General features: G+C 47.8%; 2 protein-coding genes across 3 annotated transcripts in view; one reads left to right on the top strand and one right to left on the bottom strand.

Moving 5' to 3' along the window:
- The window catches only part of USP42 (ubiquitin specific peptidase 42), a 34,225-nt gene extending 24,914 nt beyond the window's left edge, over nt 1-9,311 (top strand). Inside the window, exons 14-17 of the mRNA XM_004691655.2 lie at nt 1,495-2,985; nt 4,035-4,336; nt 7,179-7,222; nt 8,338-9,311. Coding sequence (XP_004691712.2) covers nt 1,495-2,985; nt 4,035-4,336; nt 7,179-7,186 — 1,801 coding nt within the window. The 3' untranslated portion in view covers nt 7,187-7,222; nt 8,338-9,311. The remainder of the gene's footprint in view (nt 1-1,494; nt 2,986-4,034; nt 4,337-7,178; nt 7,223-8,337) is intronic.
- A 247-nt stretch (nt 9,312-9,558) lies between these two features.
- The window catches only part of CYTH3 (cytohesin 3), a 76,603-nt gene continuing 71,952 nt past the window's right edge, over nt 9,559-14,209 (bottom strand). The window contains exons 10-14 of one of the 2 annotated variants that reach the window (XM_004691934.2): nt 13,149-13,225; nt 12,989-13,060; nt 12,712-12,866; nt 12,468-12,560; nt 9,559-12,387 (exon numbers count right to left, since the gene is read on the bottom strand). In XM_004691934.2, coding sequence (XP_004691991.2) covers nt 12,488-12,560; nt 12,712-12,866; nt 12,989-13,060; nt 13,149-13,225 — 377 coding nt within the window. In that variant the 3' untranslated portion in view covers nt 9,559-12,387; nt 12,468-12,487. Of the gene's footprint in view, nt 12,561-12,711; nt 12,867-12,988; nt 13,061-13,148; nt 13,226-14,209 lie in introns of both variants that reach the window. The other variant, XM_012731756.1, reaches the window with a different exon arrangement.

Below are 14,209 nucleotides of genomic sequence, written 5' to 3'. Positions count from 1 at the left end.
CACTGTGATGGGGACTGTTGTGTGACTTTCTGCCCAGTGGCCTTATGTCTAGAGCTCAGTACCACACAGAAAGGTAATGTTCTGATGGTGGACGACTTCTGGTGAAATTTTTATTATCTCTAGATATACATAATAGTTGTAGTCTTGGAAAGTCGAGCATCTATAAAAACAGCCAAAGAGAATATAACTGAGATTTTCAGCTATGTGAATGTTGGGATGTAGAACAGGACAACCGCTCACTATGTGAGACTCTGCCTTGTCCCATGCCCACTAGTGCTAGTGGGGTTCCCCATTGAATGGCTCCTGGCAGGTAGGTGTCCTCATTGAGGACTGCTGTTGGGAAGCCTTAGCTATTAAGGGGGAGTAAGGGCTGCAAGCAGAGAAGACTCATTCTCCATTTACCTTAAAGAAGCAGTAGCTTGGCTCCTCAGTCACTGCATAATGACATTCCTTTTGTCTCTTTGCTAGTTGAGGCTAGTCTAGTGTTCATGAGGGTTATAGACAGTTTCGTTAACAAAGTCATGCGTGTGTTGTCACTGCTTTACATGTTAAGTTGTTAATCTCACTACCACACTCTAAGTATCGTCTTGGCTTTTTTTTTTTTTTAAGATTTATTTATTCATACAGAACTGGGGTACAGGCCAGAGATGCGGAAGGTGAGAGGCTTCACCAGAGACAGAGCAGGGAGCAGAACAGGCAGATCGACGAAGTACACTGCTGAGGGGAGCAGCGGGCGGGTCAGGAGAGGTCTGCCACGCCATGTGGTCACCTCCGGGGCAGGCGGGAATCGAACTCATGTGGAAGTGGCTTAAGCTCCTTAGTGCTGTGTTTTAACCCGCTGCGCCACCCGGGAGGGCCCGTCTTGGCTTTTACTTCATGTATTCTCCCTAAAATTTTCTCTGCTAGCAAGAAGGGGGCTCTGTGGGGTTTCTATTGTCCTCTGGCAGCTTTCAGTAACTTTCAGAATATGTCAAAAACACTACAGCAATCCAGGGCAGAGTTTATTTGCTACAGAAAGTTTTTCTAAAGTGTCATGATTCCTCAATTTGTAAGTAATTCAGGGAACTGTTGGCTCTATTTTGAGGTAGCTCATCTACCTCTGGGACTCCAGGAAAAATAAAAAAAAAGGGACCTGAAAGACCAGTGAGGGCCCCTGATATTATTTGTATTTTTTGATTGTTTAGACTTAGTTATTAAAAATTAGAAGTATATCTAAAAACAGAAGGAGCCTAGAACTGCAGAATTAGTGTTGGTGAAAACTAGAACAGCAGGTAAGCTTAATATATATAAAATTTTGTATTTTTATTTAATGGGAAGAAGAAAAAATTTAAAGTTCCCAGAAAGCAGTAAGCCCATTATTGTGTTTCAACCAGCTATAGTAAAGGGAGAAAATATTTAGCAAACGTTTTCAAGTGTTTGAAAGATAATGATAAAAACTCACAAAGCAACCAAACTAGTGACTGATTTATTTCTTTGTTTTGGTGGGCGCTGCAGTACAACGGGAACAGAGGAAAATCCTACAGGGGAGCCTGATGCAGAACTGGAGGCTGGCAGCCCCACTCCCGAGTCTCATGAGAAACTGGAGACAAGTCTCAGCAGCAAAGGAAAGAAGACTTTGCTGCCCTCCGACCCCAGCAGTAAATCTACCAAAGAAGAAGTCTCTGAAAACATTTCAGCAAAACCTGATGAGTCTTTGCCTAGTATCAACAGTCCTTGTAATATGGACAAGAACACTGCTGGGGATGATCCACTTTCTAAACTATGTGATCCCGGGAATTTGACAAATGACCAGAGCAAGCCCTCCGAGGATGTGAAAGGGACATTAACGGGGAGTCCGCAGGACTTCTTGGCATCAGTGGAAACAGCAGGGAGGTTGAGCCCAGCTCCCTCAGCACATTCAACGGGAGACTGTGATCACGAACTCTCAGTTTACATCAGTCGAGACAAATGCACAGACACAGAGGGCCCTTCGCAAAGCACAGGCGTGTCCACAGAGGAGCTGCCTGCGCCTCAACTAGATAGTGTTACAGAAAACCATTCAGAAGGGGGCCCAGAACAAAGTAATGGGGAGAGATGTGAAGAAAATAAGGTAGGACAAAAGGTTCAGGATCATTCTCCAGTTAAGGAAAAGATCAGTGTCCTTAGAAAAGTGGATCGCGGACATTATCGTAACCGAAGAGACCGTTCCTCCAGTGGAGAGCGCGCGAGGGAAAGTCGGAGCAAAACAGAGGACCATTATCACAAAAAGCGGCACCCCTACATCAGAGAGCGGGCCAGGCAGGACCGCTACAGGGTGGAGCACTGCAACGGGGGCCAGCACCACCCCTGCCATGGGGAGAGGGCCAGCCCTGGCGAGCGCCGCTCCCTGGGCAGGTCCAGCCACCACCACTCCCACTCCCGAAATCGATGCGGTTCAGACCAGGAGTGGAGCAGATACCACCACGTGGAAAGTGAACACTTCTGGGGCCGGGAGAAATACTACCCAGATAAAATGAGATGGGACAAATGCAGGTATTACCACGACAGGTACGCACCATACACGGCCAGGGAGGTGCGGGAGTGGAAGTCTTTCCACGGCGACCGAGAGTTTGACAAAGCAGCTCAGTACAACAACCGGCCGTACAAGGACTACTACAAAAGCAGAAAGACATACGAGGTGGTCGCTAAGGAGAAGGAGCGGCACCACTTCAGCAGCCCCCGGGCAGGCCTGCCTCATGCCCCTCCCTACCCAGACAAGTACTCCCGTGAGAAAAATGTACTTGTAGCTGGAGACAACTGCGACCTCTCTGATCGCATTCACGAACCTGAAGGTGTGAAGTCACGAAAACGGAGATACGACAGTATAGAAAATAATGGCAGTCATGTAGAAAAGAAAATCTGGAGAAGCTTACAAAAGGGCCCCTTAGAAGAGCCGAAAGTGAAGAAGCACAAAAAGTCAAAGAAGAAAAAGAAATCCAAAGACAAACACCGAGCTCGAGATTCCAGGTGAGGCTGTGGGCTGCGCCCCTCTGCTGGGAGGGCTGCTTGCTGGTCTCCCCGGTTCCTTTTCTCTGACCCGGTTTGGCCATGTGTGAAGGCCTGTCATGTTTCTATGTTTAATTTGTACTTTTCATTTGAGTTCTCACATTTTTTACAGATTTCCAAACAGCTCTGCTTCTAAGCTGTGTCTTACTGCACAGGACCATACTGTGCCTAACATTTCCAGTGATATTGCCACTCCAGGCCCTGCTGTGAAGCTTCTGGGAATGAGTCTGTGAGACTCCGCAGATGCAAACTCAGGGGTCTATAATGTCGCAATTGGTGTTAATATTCTTGTTCATCGGAGGTGCTTATATTTTCTTGACTATTAATATTTTCCTCGATTTCCATGACTATCAAGTGGGCAAAAAATGTAAGGCCACTGTCCTTTTGACACTTGACAGCCTACGCAGAGTGGCCTTCTGAGGGTACCATTTGCTGCCTGAGCTTTTCTTTTTGTTTTTGTCTCTATGTCTCAATTTGAAATCTAAGTGGGAAGCTCATCTTTGTGTTCTTAAAAATCTACACTTGTCAGCGATCATCTTGAAATGACTTATCTATGCTGACATGGATGGCCATGAACAGAGTGAATACACATGTTAGCTGCATTCCTTGGGAGTGAAACTCTGGGTAAAGATTATCAAAAGGCAGAGGTAAACAGACTGTGGTGACTTGAGGGAAAAATGAGTCATCAGCCTCCTTCCAACTCAGGTGCCTGAGAATCTGGCAAAAAAAAATTTCCCTTTAGTTCCTAGTTTCAGGAAGAGTTAGCAAAATCCTTCCTACTCTAGCTCCTGAGCAAAGCTAAAGGCAGTGGGGTGGGGTTGAAATTAGTGAATTTATGACCCTGGACTGTAAAACTCAATGCAGTGAAAACAAATGACATGTTCTTAATTAGATGCAGATCTTACCTGTGGTACATGTGTGTTTGCTGTAGTGGGTATAAATGCCAGGGACCAGTTCTCTTTGAGGTGGTTTTGTTTTCGTGATTTGAGCTCTGGCTTATTCTTCTGCAGGCATCAGCAGGATTCAGACATTTCAGTAGCGTACTCTGATGCTGACCTCCACAGACACAAAAAAAAGAAGAAGAAAAAGAAGAGACACTCAAGGAAATCAGAGGACTTTGTTAAAGATTCAGAACTGCACTTAACCAAGGCCGCTAGCTCTGAGACTGTTGACCGTTTCCGGAGAGCTGACGGTGGCTTTCCCCTCACCGATGGCCTGCCTCTGGAAGGTGTTGGGCCTTTCCGTGATAAAACAAAACATTTAAGGATGGAAAGCAGGGATGACAGGTGTCATCTGTTTGAATGTGGCCAGGGTAAGAGGAGACACTTGGAGTTAAGAATATCAACAATTTTTTTTTTTAAAGGTGGTTTATACATGGGAAAAAAACCTCGAATGGCATAAGAGAGTATACAGTTCGAGAATGAGCCTGTGTTTCAGCTGTGTGTTGGGGATATTGAGTGCTGATCCCTTAGCATCATTGGAAGCCTGAGTTACAGGGAAGTGGGCCAGGGGAACCTCCACACTCAAGTCCTTGGTATTCACTCCCACCTCTGAGTGTGTGCCTTGGGAAGGACACACTATTATTTTTTTAAAGATTGTTTATGCATAGAAGAACTGGGGTACAGGCCAGAGGTGTGTGGGGGGAGGGTTGAGAGTATTCACCAGAGACAGAGTGGTGAGCAGAACAGGTGGATCCACTGAAATGCAGTTGAGAGGAGCAGCGGGCGAGACTGGAGAGGTCTGCTGCACCCTTGGGTCAGCTTCCTGGCTGGGGATGGGACCTGTCTGCAGTGGCTGTGGAGAGCTTCACAGTACTGAGACTTAACCCCAGGGAGACCCCAACCACAACTTTTATTAAGCTAGTTTTTTTTTTTTTAAAGGTTTATTTATTAGTACAGAACTGGGGTACAGGTCAGATATGCAGAGGGTGAGAGGATTCACCAGAGACAGAGTGGGGTGCAGAACAGGCAGATCCACGAAGTACACTGCTGAGGGGAGCAGCGGGCGGGTCAGGAGAGGTCTGCCACGCCATGTGGTCACCTCCGGGGCAGGCGGGGATCGAACTCATGCGGAAGTGGCTTTAGCTTCTTAGTGCTGTGCTTTAACCCTCTGCGCCACCAGGGAGGGCCCTTATTAAGCTAGTTTTAATAGAAATACTCTGACAAGTATTCTTTCTTTCCTGAATCCTAAAACTTAAAGTAAAATCTAAACTCATGTTGATGGTGTATCTCATTAGAAACGCCACAGCAGAGCCTTGGAGATGTGTGCGCCACGGGCCTCTCTGGCTTCAGCGGAGCTCCCTGCTTCCGGGCTGTTGGCCATCTTGGATTCTTGTCTGCTTTGCACAGCTGTCTTTTCTTGTAATTTCATAGTCCTTTTGACTGATCGCATTTAAAGCAGTCCCTCTCCTACTTTCTAATTGCTTCCAATGACCTTTGACCTGGAAAGCAGCACTGTGCTGGTTAAACAGTGTGATGAACTGGAGTTGGCCAACTGCAGCTTGCCAACTAGAGCTGGCCACTGTGTGGGCCACCGCAGAAGCACTTGAAGGCTTTGGTTCATTTTAAAGATTTATTTACTTATGCACACAAGAACCGGGGTGTAGGCCAGAGGTACAGGGGTAAGAAGATTCACCAGAAACAGAGTGGGGAACAAAACAGACTGACTGAAATACACTGCTGAGGGGAGCAACGGGCAGGCCAGGAGAGTTCTGCCGCGCCATGTGGGTCAGCTCCCTGGCTGTGGATTGACCTTGTGCTACAGTGGTTGCAGATAACCTCATAGTGCTGCACTTTAACCTGTTGTGCCACCAGCGAGGGCCCAGCACTGGAATGTTTTTAAATGGTTGGGGAAAGTTCCAAGGCAGTTTCATTTTAGGTGAAAATTTTATGAAGTTAACTGGAGTTGTGCGGGTACAGATCCTGGCTTTTTCATGACCCAGCCTTTTAACAACTCAGTGCAGCATGGCAGTCCAGTGGCCTGCTAGTGAAAACATTAGTGACTTGGCTTTTTGTGGAAAAAGTTTGCTGGCCCTCGCTCTAAACGCCTGCTCTACACTTTGTGACTTTGGCACGTCTTGGTTCCAGAGGCCATTTGGCTCTTGACTATGTCCTAGGCTGCCCTGCCGGCGTGTGTTATGGGGTAGACCCAGTGTCTGCAGGGGCCCGCAGCTGCCTGAAGTGTTGGTGTCAGGAGATACTAGAAGAAAGGATGGAGTATTCCATGGGAGGGCAAGTGGAGGTCTGGTGGTAGATAGGGCAGGAGTCACCACAGTCAGTGAGAAAGTGAAGCTAAAATAGTATTTGTTTGCTCTGCATGATTTTTAAGAAATACATGTATTTTAAGAATAGTTTCCCAAGAACACTGCGGCAATTTGGGGAAGAGGCCTCCCGAGGACCGACTTTCTCTGACCTATCTGAGGTGCTTGGGTGAACAAGTAGGTGGGCTGCTGTCCTGTGTCTTCCAGGAGGGGTGTAAGGGCCATCTGTATCACTGCTAGCATTTTCCCATTGTAGCTGCAGGTCTCTCTCAGGACCACCACCAGAGGTCCCCAGTGTGTGGTAGATGGCAGCTCACCACAGAGGTGGCTCTGGGGAGAAAGTCAGTTGAGTGGGAACTTTAATAATTGGCATTTGGTCTCCTTGATGTGTGTCCAGAGCTTGCAGTTTGGTTTTGTGTCGTGCAGTGGTCTGTGTTCCTGTCCTCGGTCAGTTTCCGTCCGATGACATGTGGGCAGAAGCTGAGGTACAAGGTCAGTGGCTTTTGTCCTCTGTCCTGGAACCTCTTGACCACCCCTCTCTGACCACTGTTCTCTTACCCAAACGTTAAACTCTGGATTTCTTTGGCCTAAGACCTGTTCTTTCCTAATGTTAGAAAGCTGCTGGGTTGGCTGGACTGGGGGCCTGCTCCCGTGGGGGTGTGGTTCTCATTACCTCTCTGCTGTGAGCAGTGCGCCAGTCATCACAGCAGCTCTCGTTTTCCTTTGAACCACTGGAGAAACTGTTCTTTGGTGGCAGATACTTGGTTGTCCTTGAGTCAAATTGTTTAGAGCAGTAACCATTTAACTACTGAGAATTGTTTTTCTAAGTGTACAGCATGCACACCAAGTTTGGAAAACCATCATTAAAACATGTTTTCTAATCTTTACTTTCTAGGTGACTGAAAACTTGGCCTCAAAACAAAAAATTCACTAGTTACGGTAAGCTGTTTTCTCATTTATACATGTTGTCATTATTTGCACTGAGGGAACACACCTGAAGGAGTTTGAGGACGTAGGGGTGCAGGAATCAACTGGGAAGCAGGTGCAGGCAGCTGCCTCTCCACTCCCCGTGCCCCCTCTGACCTGCAGGCAAGTGGCGCTTTGCCAAACACCTCCCTTTGGCACTGCCTCTGAAGGCTTGTGTCCCTTATGCCAGCAGTGCCACTTCTGTCCCTACACAACTGCTGCCTTCATTGTACAAAAATGAGGGACAGTTGAAGGTACTAGAGCTGACAGTCCTTTGCTGAACACTTGGTGAGGTGTGTCCTCAATCCAGACTTAACCAGTGGGTCTGTGCCATGTGGTAATTTCAGATTCTTCCACCCATACACCCCCTAATTGGGTACATGAAGCTGCTGGCACAGCACCCAGGCCAGGGGTTTGAGTCCCATGCGCAGATCTAGAAATCACGCTGGTCTCTTGCATCCGCACCCCTACCGCGGATGAAAAGGGCTGAGATTCAGGTGCTGTGTACATCAAAACCTCGAGTATGTCAAGTAATCTACTACTGGAATTTTATTCGGCGGCCCAGGGAGATTCCCATTTCATAACCTGCACTTGGCAGGGTAGAGGGGTATAAGCTATTTTGGCCCAAAGGGAAATTTGTCCACATGTGTAACTTCTCAGCAAGGGGGGGTTTAAATTTAAAAGTGAATTGTCTCAAGAGGCTTAACTTGCAGTTAATTAACATACTTTATCAATGTGTCCTCAAGGGAAAGACCTAAGCCTAATTAAGGTATTAAACTCTCCCTGGCAAAAGGCAATTTAAGGATTGAGGTTTGGACTAACAGCTGTTGGGGTTCAGTGGGTGTGTCCATGCCCAGCAGATGGCACCCTCGGCATGTCGGTCTGGAATTTTGCCTGGTTCCACTAGTGCCTCCCAGGGAGACAAGCATCCCCCCAAAGCTGAAGGAGACTGGCTGAAAGGGAGTCCATGAATAAGTTCACTGGTGTTATGAAAAGGCCCCCTACGCCCCCCAACCCTCCAGAACCCACAGGGCCCTCTGTGCCAGCTTCCTGCCTCGGATAACGCCTGCCGCCCTCTTGTCTTTCAGATTCAACGTGTTCAACAGAAGCCATCCCCAACCCAGCTTAAATTATAAATATAGAAAATAACTTTGTTCAAATCTGCGTGGTGCTTCTTTAGTAAATACTGTACAGATTTTACCATGGAGAACTTTTTTTTTAGTTTTTACCTTTTCTTAATTGCCCTTCTTCCAAATGGATGAACACTTTCTACAACTGCTGACCATTGTAAAATACCGTGTATATAAATCACATTGAAAATAACGCCCTGGACTAGAACATCTCAAATGCTGCTTAATCACAGACTCAGGTTGATCACTCGTATTCCATGTAATGCTCCTCCAAGTTAGACATCCGGTGCAAGACCAACCGGGAAACCATGGAATTATTAAAAGTACAAACTGACAGTGTGTATATTTAATTTAAAGACTTATTTAAAGATTCACAAGCTCTCAACTAGACTTGAGAGCAGTCTGTTTTCTGTAATGTCTGATACTAGAAACTAATTTGCTTCATATTTTAGTTGTATTCAAGATTTGAAGATGTATTTTATAGACAAGTTCTGTTTTTGAACTTTGTGGAACTATTCCAATCAATTTACCAGTTATGATGAGTATTTACATTATGAATGTATAATCCAAACATTATTTGTAAAGCCTACAGTATGTTTTTATTACATAACACTTTTTTATACAGTGTCTCTTGTCTTGACTATGATATTGGAGTCTGAGTTGTCAGCTTGGTCCCTTAAAGTTTCTAGTTACAGACAAAATCATACTGTGATTTTATTTTTAATATGGATATGCTATCAAACTGTGATACACTTATAATTCACTGGTCCTGCATCAGGAGATGGAGTGGGGAAAACTGTATTTAATACAGTTTGTATCTGAATAATCTGTATGGTTTATACAGTTTGTGTTGTTCAGAGATGTCTAAAGTTTGATCTTTGTTTTTTTAAAGATTAAAAAAGCACTTGCCCCACTGTAAATATACAGCATGTAAAATTTATATAGTATATAAATGGCAGCAAATTAAACTTGTGTCTTATGTTTTACTGCTATTTCCCCATTTGCTTACAGATAACCTCTCACTGACTTCTACCTGTTGCCTTCATTTTCTCAAAAACCTCTAGTGCTCGAGCCATAGCCTCAGGTGCTGTGCCCCCATGGCCAGCTGCAGACCGCAGGATGGGTGAGTCTGGGAGGGGACTGTTGAACCGACAATCTGTTTTAGATAAACAAGCCTTAGACAGTCTTAAGAATGCATTTTATTCAGTGAACACAGTATTTGCAATTGGACAGTCATATATACCCTCCAATTTTACTAACTATTCACTTTACAACAAAATACCAATAGATACAGGATATTCATGCAAGCTGTGGAAGTATATATACATTGAATAACAAACACTCCAGAATCAATATATATACAGTATTTACATATTAATTATTTACTGTAAATAGAAATGTTTTCTAAGGAAAAAATAAGAGAAATCATGACGTGTAGTTTCTGGTCTACAACAGACTTGGCCTCAGCAAAGCATACCTATGTAGACATGTGCGTTTTACTTTTAAAAATATGCATTGCTTTATATGAAGCACGAAGTACTGCCTCATCTATAAATAGTGCCTATCATGACTCCGTTTGGTACCACAATAACCACTCAGATATGTCCTGTGACCCTGAACACAGTCTCTGGGGCCAGGGTCAGGCCAGTTAAACCTCACAAGTCACCAAGGCTGGGGGGCTGTGGAAGCTGGCACCTCTCGTCCAGCAACCCTCCTCCCCCACTACCTCTTGCCCTTCATCTCTGGAGAAAAGCTTGTCTTTGGCCAGAGTGGAGACGGATAGTGCAAGCACTGACTGTAGATGGGGGTGGAAGGATGAAGACACGAGCATGTTGAAGTCCAGGCCACAAGCTCTGCCCGCCCAGTCCCTCTCTGGACCAGGCCTGCCTGGGCTGAGTGGAAGCGGTGGCTGTGTGCCTGTCGTGTTAATACTGTCACAACAAAACCTGGAGTTGGATGAATTCACGTAACACTCTGATGGCAAGTTACATAGATTCTAAGCACCATGGCCTTCGGTGTCATTTCTGGGGAAATGGCCACGAGGCAGGCTCGTTCACAGGTAACCAGAGAAACATTTCTCAGCTGGCGAACATTTCCTGCGTGGCCCATTCTACTAACCCCAATCTGAGGCCAAACCCAAAAGACAAAGCCCCGTATCCCCAGGGGCCCTACCTGGGTCTGATAAAAGAAGGCTTTCCACCCAGGAAATGCTCATCGAGGCGCTGACCATCCCTGATGCGGGGCCCGCCTGAGGGTGGCGCTGCGGGGTCATCTTCAGCAGTGTTTGGTCTGGTGGCCCAGGCAGCGTGTTTCCGTGGAAGACTGGAGGCCAGAGTTGCATATATACCAGTCAGGCATCCTACAATGCTGACTTGCCTTGCTCAAAAGCTAAAGTTTCGATTTTGAGGTATCAGTACAGTAACAAAGCCTAACAGCTTGGGAACAAACCAAAAATCTGATGCATTTTGGAGTCACGGGCTCAGACCCCTTTGCAGTCTAGTGACTTAAAGCTACATCAAGGTCAGCTGCACAGAGGCAAAGGGTCCTCAGCATCAAGGCCACTCAGCAAGACTCACTTCTGCTATTTAAATCTACAGTGTGTCCCCCCTGAAGTTTTCTGTCTTGAACTTGACTTTGCACTGGATATTCGCACCTCTACAGGGTGCCAGTGTAGGGTGTCATGCAGATGGGGCAGGGGGAGGAGGTTCTATGGGGAAGAGCCCGCCACCAGAATAGCCCCCATGGGCACAGGAGCCCAAAGTATTGAATGCGGTGTCGTGGTGGTGGGACTAAAGCTCCAATGAGAAGAAAGGCGCCGGCCCTGGAGAACCAGAGGCTGCCCATCCCTGGCCAGCCCTTGGACTTGCACCTGCACCCTCCACCCAGCTCTGAAGCGCAGGAGCCCCTTCTGCAACAGCACGGACCTCTGTGGGGAAGTCACGGGCAACCCGATGACTTGCTGGTCGTGCATCTTCACAAGTCCCACCACCAGAGTCCTTTGGGGTCTTGCACTATTTACAAGAAACTGAAGTGCCACGCATCCCAGTGAGAGGGGTCTAGTTACTTACATGTCTACACAGCACGTGAACAAGTCTGGTCTTACCAGCTCAGTAAATGAGTCTTCATGTTTTCAACTGTGAAGACCATGTTCACAGTCCAGTCTGAGCCACCTGTTTGGCTGAATGGGATGAAACTGCTTCCTGGGAGGAGGGCCCAAGAGTCCATGATCAGCAGTTTCACGTGGCTCCATAGTGCCGGGACGCAGCAGTTAACAGGATAAAGGCCCGACTGTCACTGACACTGTGGTTTGCCTTCTAGGAAGTATCTATGGGACCACAAGCTCTGCGCTGGAGAGAGGGCCGAGGGAAACGGGTGCTTGTCCCTGCCCAGTACTCGTCGTCATCCTTGGGAGACGAGGGCAGCCTGTTTCAGGCAGCCCCGGGGGGTGAGGCGACCCAAGGGTCCTCTCCACTGCCCACCCTTGAGTGTGCGCGTGTCTGTATGTAGTGTTTCAGTGCACAGTATATACTTGTGTCCAGGAACTAAACTGATAGCTGCCATTCTAAAAATACTACTGTTAGAAAGTATCTTTCATTATAATTTTAGAATATAAAAAGGCATATAAAAGCTATAATCATATATATCTGAGAAAAAAAATTCTGAATAAAAAAGTGGTAGCTCTTCCTTTCCTGCTCTGATATAGAACAGCAGCTTCTAGAATGGATACCCTGCCATTAGTAAGCTCTCGTGGCATGAGCCAGTTCCCGTCTGGATACCGCCCCGTGTCTGCTGCATGGGTTTTCGTGGCTGAACTACTGGTGCTGCGGCTGAAGAAGTTTCGGGAAGGACATGTTCTGGGCCTCTGTGGTGATGCAGGCGGCAGGTCGGAAGGAAGGGGAGTCTCTGAACGCTCACCAGCCGAACATATTCCGGGCACCGCCCGCGAAGGATCAGGGACTCGGTGTGGAGCCTCCAGCTTCTTATGAGGGTGCTGTGCACAGTTCCTGCCTTGGAAAAGGCCATCTGAGTCCAATGGGGACAACTTGTCCAGTCACTTTTTGCTGGGGAGTTTTGGTCTTTACTTTTACCTGTTTGGGCCAGGAAGGCTCTATTTCTTATTGGCAATCCTCCTCTTCCTTGTTGCCAACATGTCATAGAAAGGGTCCCGACTGATGCTTGCTCTGTGGAACAGAGGAGGTGAGGCTGGAAGAGGCTAGGCCACCTGGGAGCCCGTGTCCCCGCCTGTCACCCCTGCAGCTCCTCTAAGGAAAAGCAGATTCCCACCTTAGCAGTTGCTGGAGCCCCGGCTCTGGGCAGAGGCTCCTCACGTACCTGATGGATTTCATCCACTCCTCCTTCTCCTCAGGGCTCGGGGCAGAGATCCGGTACACCACGTGGTTCCCCTCCACCACCCGGCCGTCGGCCTCGGTTTTACAGGCTTTGATGACCTGTCCCTTGTGGCTTGGATTATACAGCTCAAAGCAGTTCTGGTGGAGACAGAGAGGGGCATCACCAAGTGCCTGCCATACACTCCTCTCTGGGGTGGGGGGAGGGCGTGCAGGGCCCAGCTGGGTGAAAGGAGAGAAGTATCCCAGAGACGACAGCTTACGGGCTTCCGCGGGTCCTCCACCTCCCTGATGCTGAGGTTCTCCAACGGGATGATCCCTCTGGGCTCCTTGTCCTATGAGAGAGAAGCGCACAGCAGCCTCGTGAGGGTCTCCACCTACGGGGCCACTGTGGGGAGGATGGGCAGCCCATCTCCAACTTACTGTCGTGTATTCAAAGTAGTAGAGGCAGTTGTCAGTCAGGATGAACCACCGCCGCTTCCAGGTCTTCACACGCCCTCCTGAAAGCAGAAGCACCTGTGAGCCAGAGCTGAGGCAGGCCGAGCGCCTGGGCCCCACACTAGTGTCATTTCAGAGATGCCACCAGAGCCAGACTTCATGAAAATGTTTCAGATTCTGCCCACCACTCAGCCAAATCCTGGACTGACTGTCCAGCCTGGGCCATCAACTTCTCTGCCTCGCCTGGCTGGCTGGAAAGAACACAAGGTGTGGTGCACTGTTGGGGTCCCACATGCACCCCGCCAGGGGCCATACCCTTTCTACCTTGGATCTAATAATCACTTTCCAGATCTGCTTTCTGGGAGAGTTAGTGATGATGCTTGGACTTAATTTCCCCACATGGAAATGACAACAGGATGGAGTCAGCGCGGCCTGGTCTGTCCAGGATGAATCCTGTTACAGCAGGTCGTTACCACATTATCAAGGGCTGGCACAGCTCTGGGATCCATCAAGATCAATTACTCCCTGACCCAGAGAATTACTCTATTGAATTAGCCTCTTAACAAGATCTGGGACACACACACACACACACACACACACCCTATGCATCTGCACCTACTTTTCCTCTGCTACTGAAAGTATGCTACCCCTAAATACTCAGTAGAGACACTTGAAAAGGCTTCACTTTCTAATCCTTGCTTCCGCCATGAAATTTAAAAAAAAAGAAAAAGCTCACAGTAATAAATTTAAGCAATGCACAGCACAGGTGAGGAGGGGCTCTCCCAGCCCTGTCAGTCCCCACGTGACAGGTGACACTGAGATGAGCCTTTCTATAAAATGCAGGTAGGTGAGGGGATGAGACCTGGGGTCACAGGCCCTGTCCCTACAGACACCCTGAGGCGAACTTGGGGAGGAAACGGCATGCTGGGGTGTCAAGATAGATGGGTTAAACACAAGGCCACATGAGGGGACACTTGCTGTCCCTCAGGTGATATGGGGCCTGAGATCCAGGGGAGCAGAGACACCCAGCTTTGGGGAGGGAGCTG

Source organism: Condylura cristata, unplaced genomic scaffold (genome assembly GCF_000260355.1).
Source record: "Condylura cristata isolate star-nosed mole 26May11 unplaced genomic scaffold, ConCri1.0 scaffold00032, whole genome shotgun sequence".
NCBI classification, from domain to species: Eukaryota; Metazoa; Chordata; class Mammalia; order Eulipotyphla; family Talpidae; genus Condylura; species Condylura cristata.
Note: the sequence above shows the minus strand (reverse complement) of the source record. Positions and strands in the feature narration are given on the sequence as shown.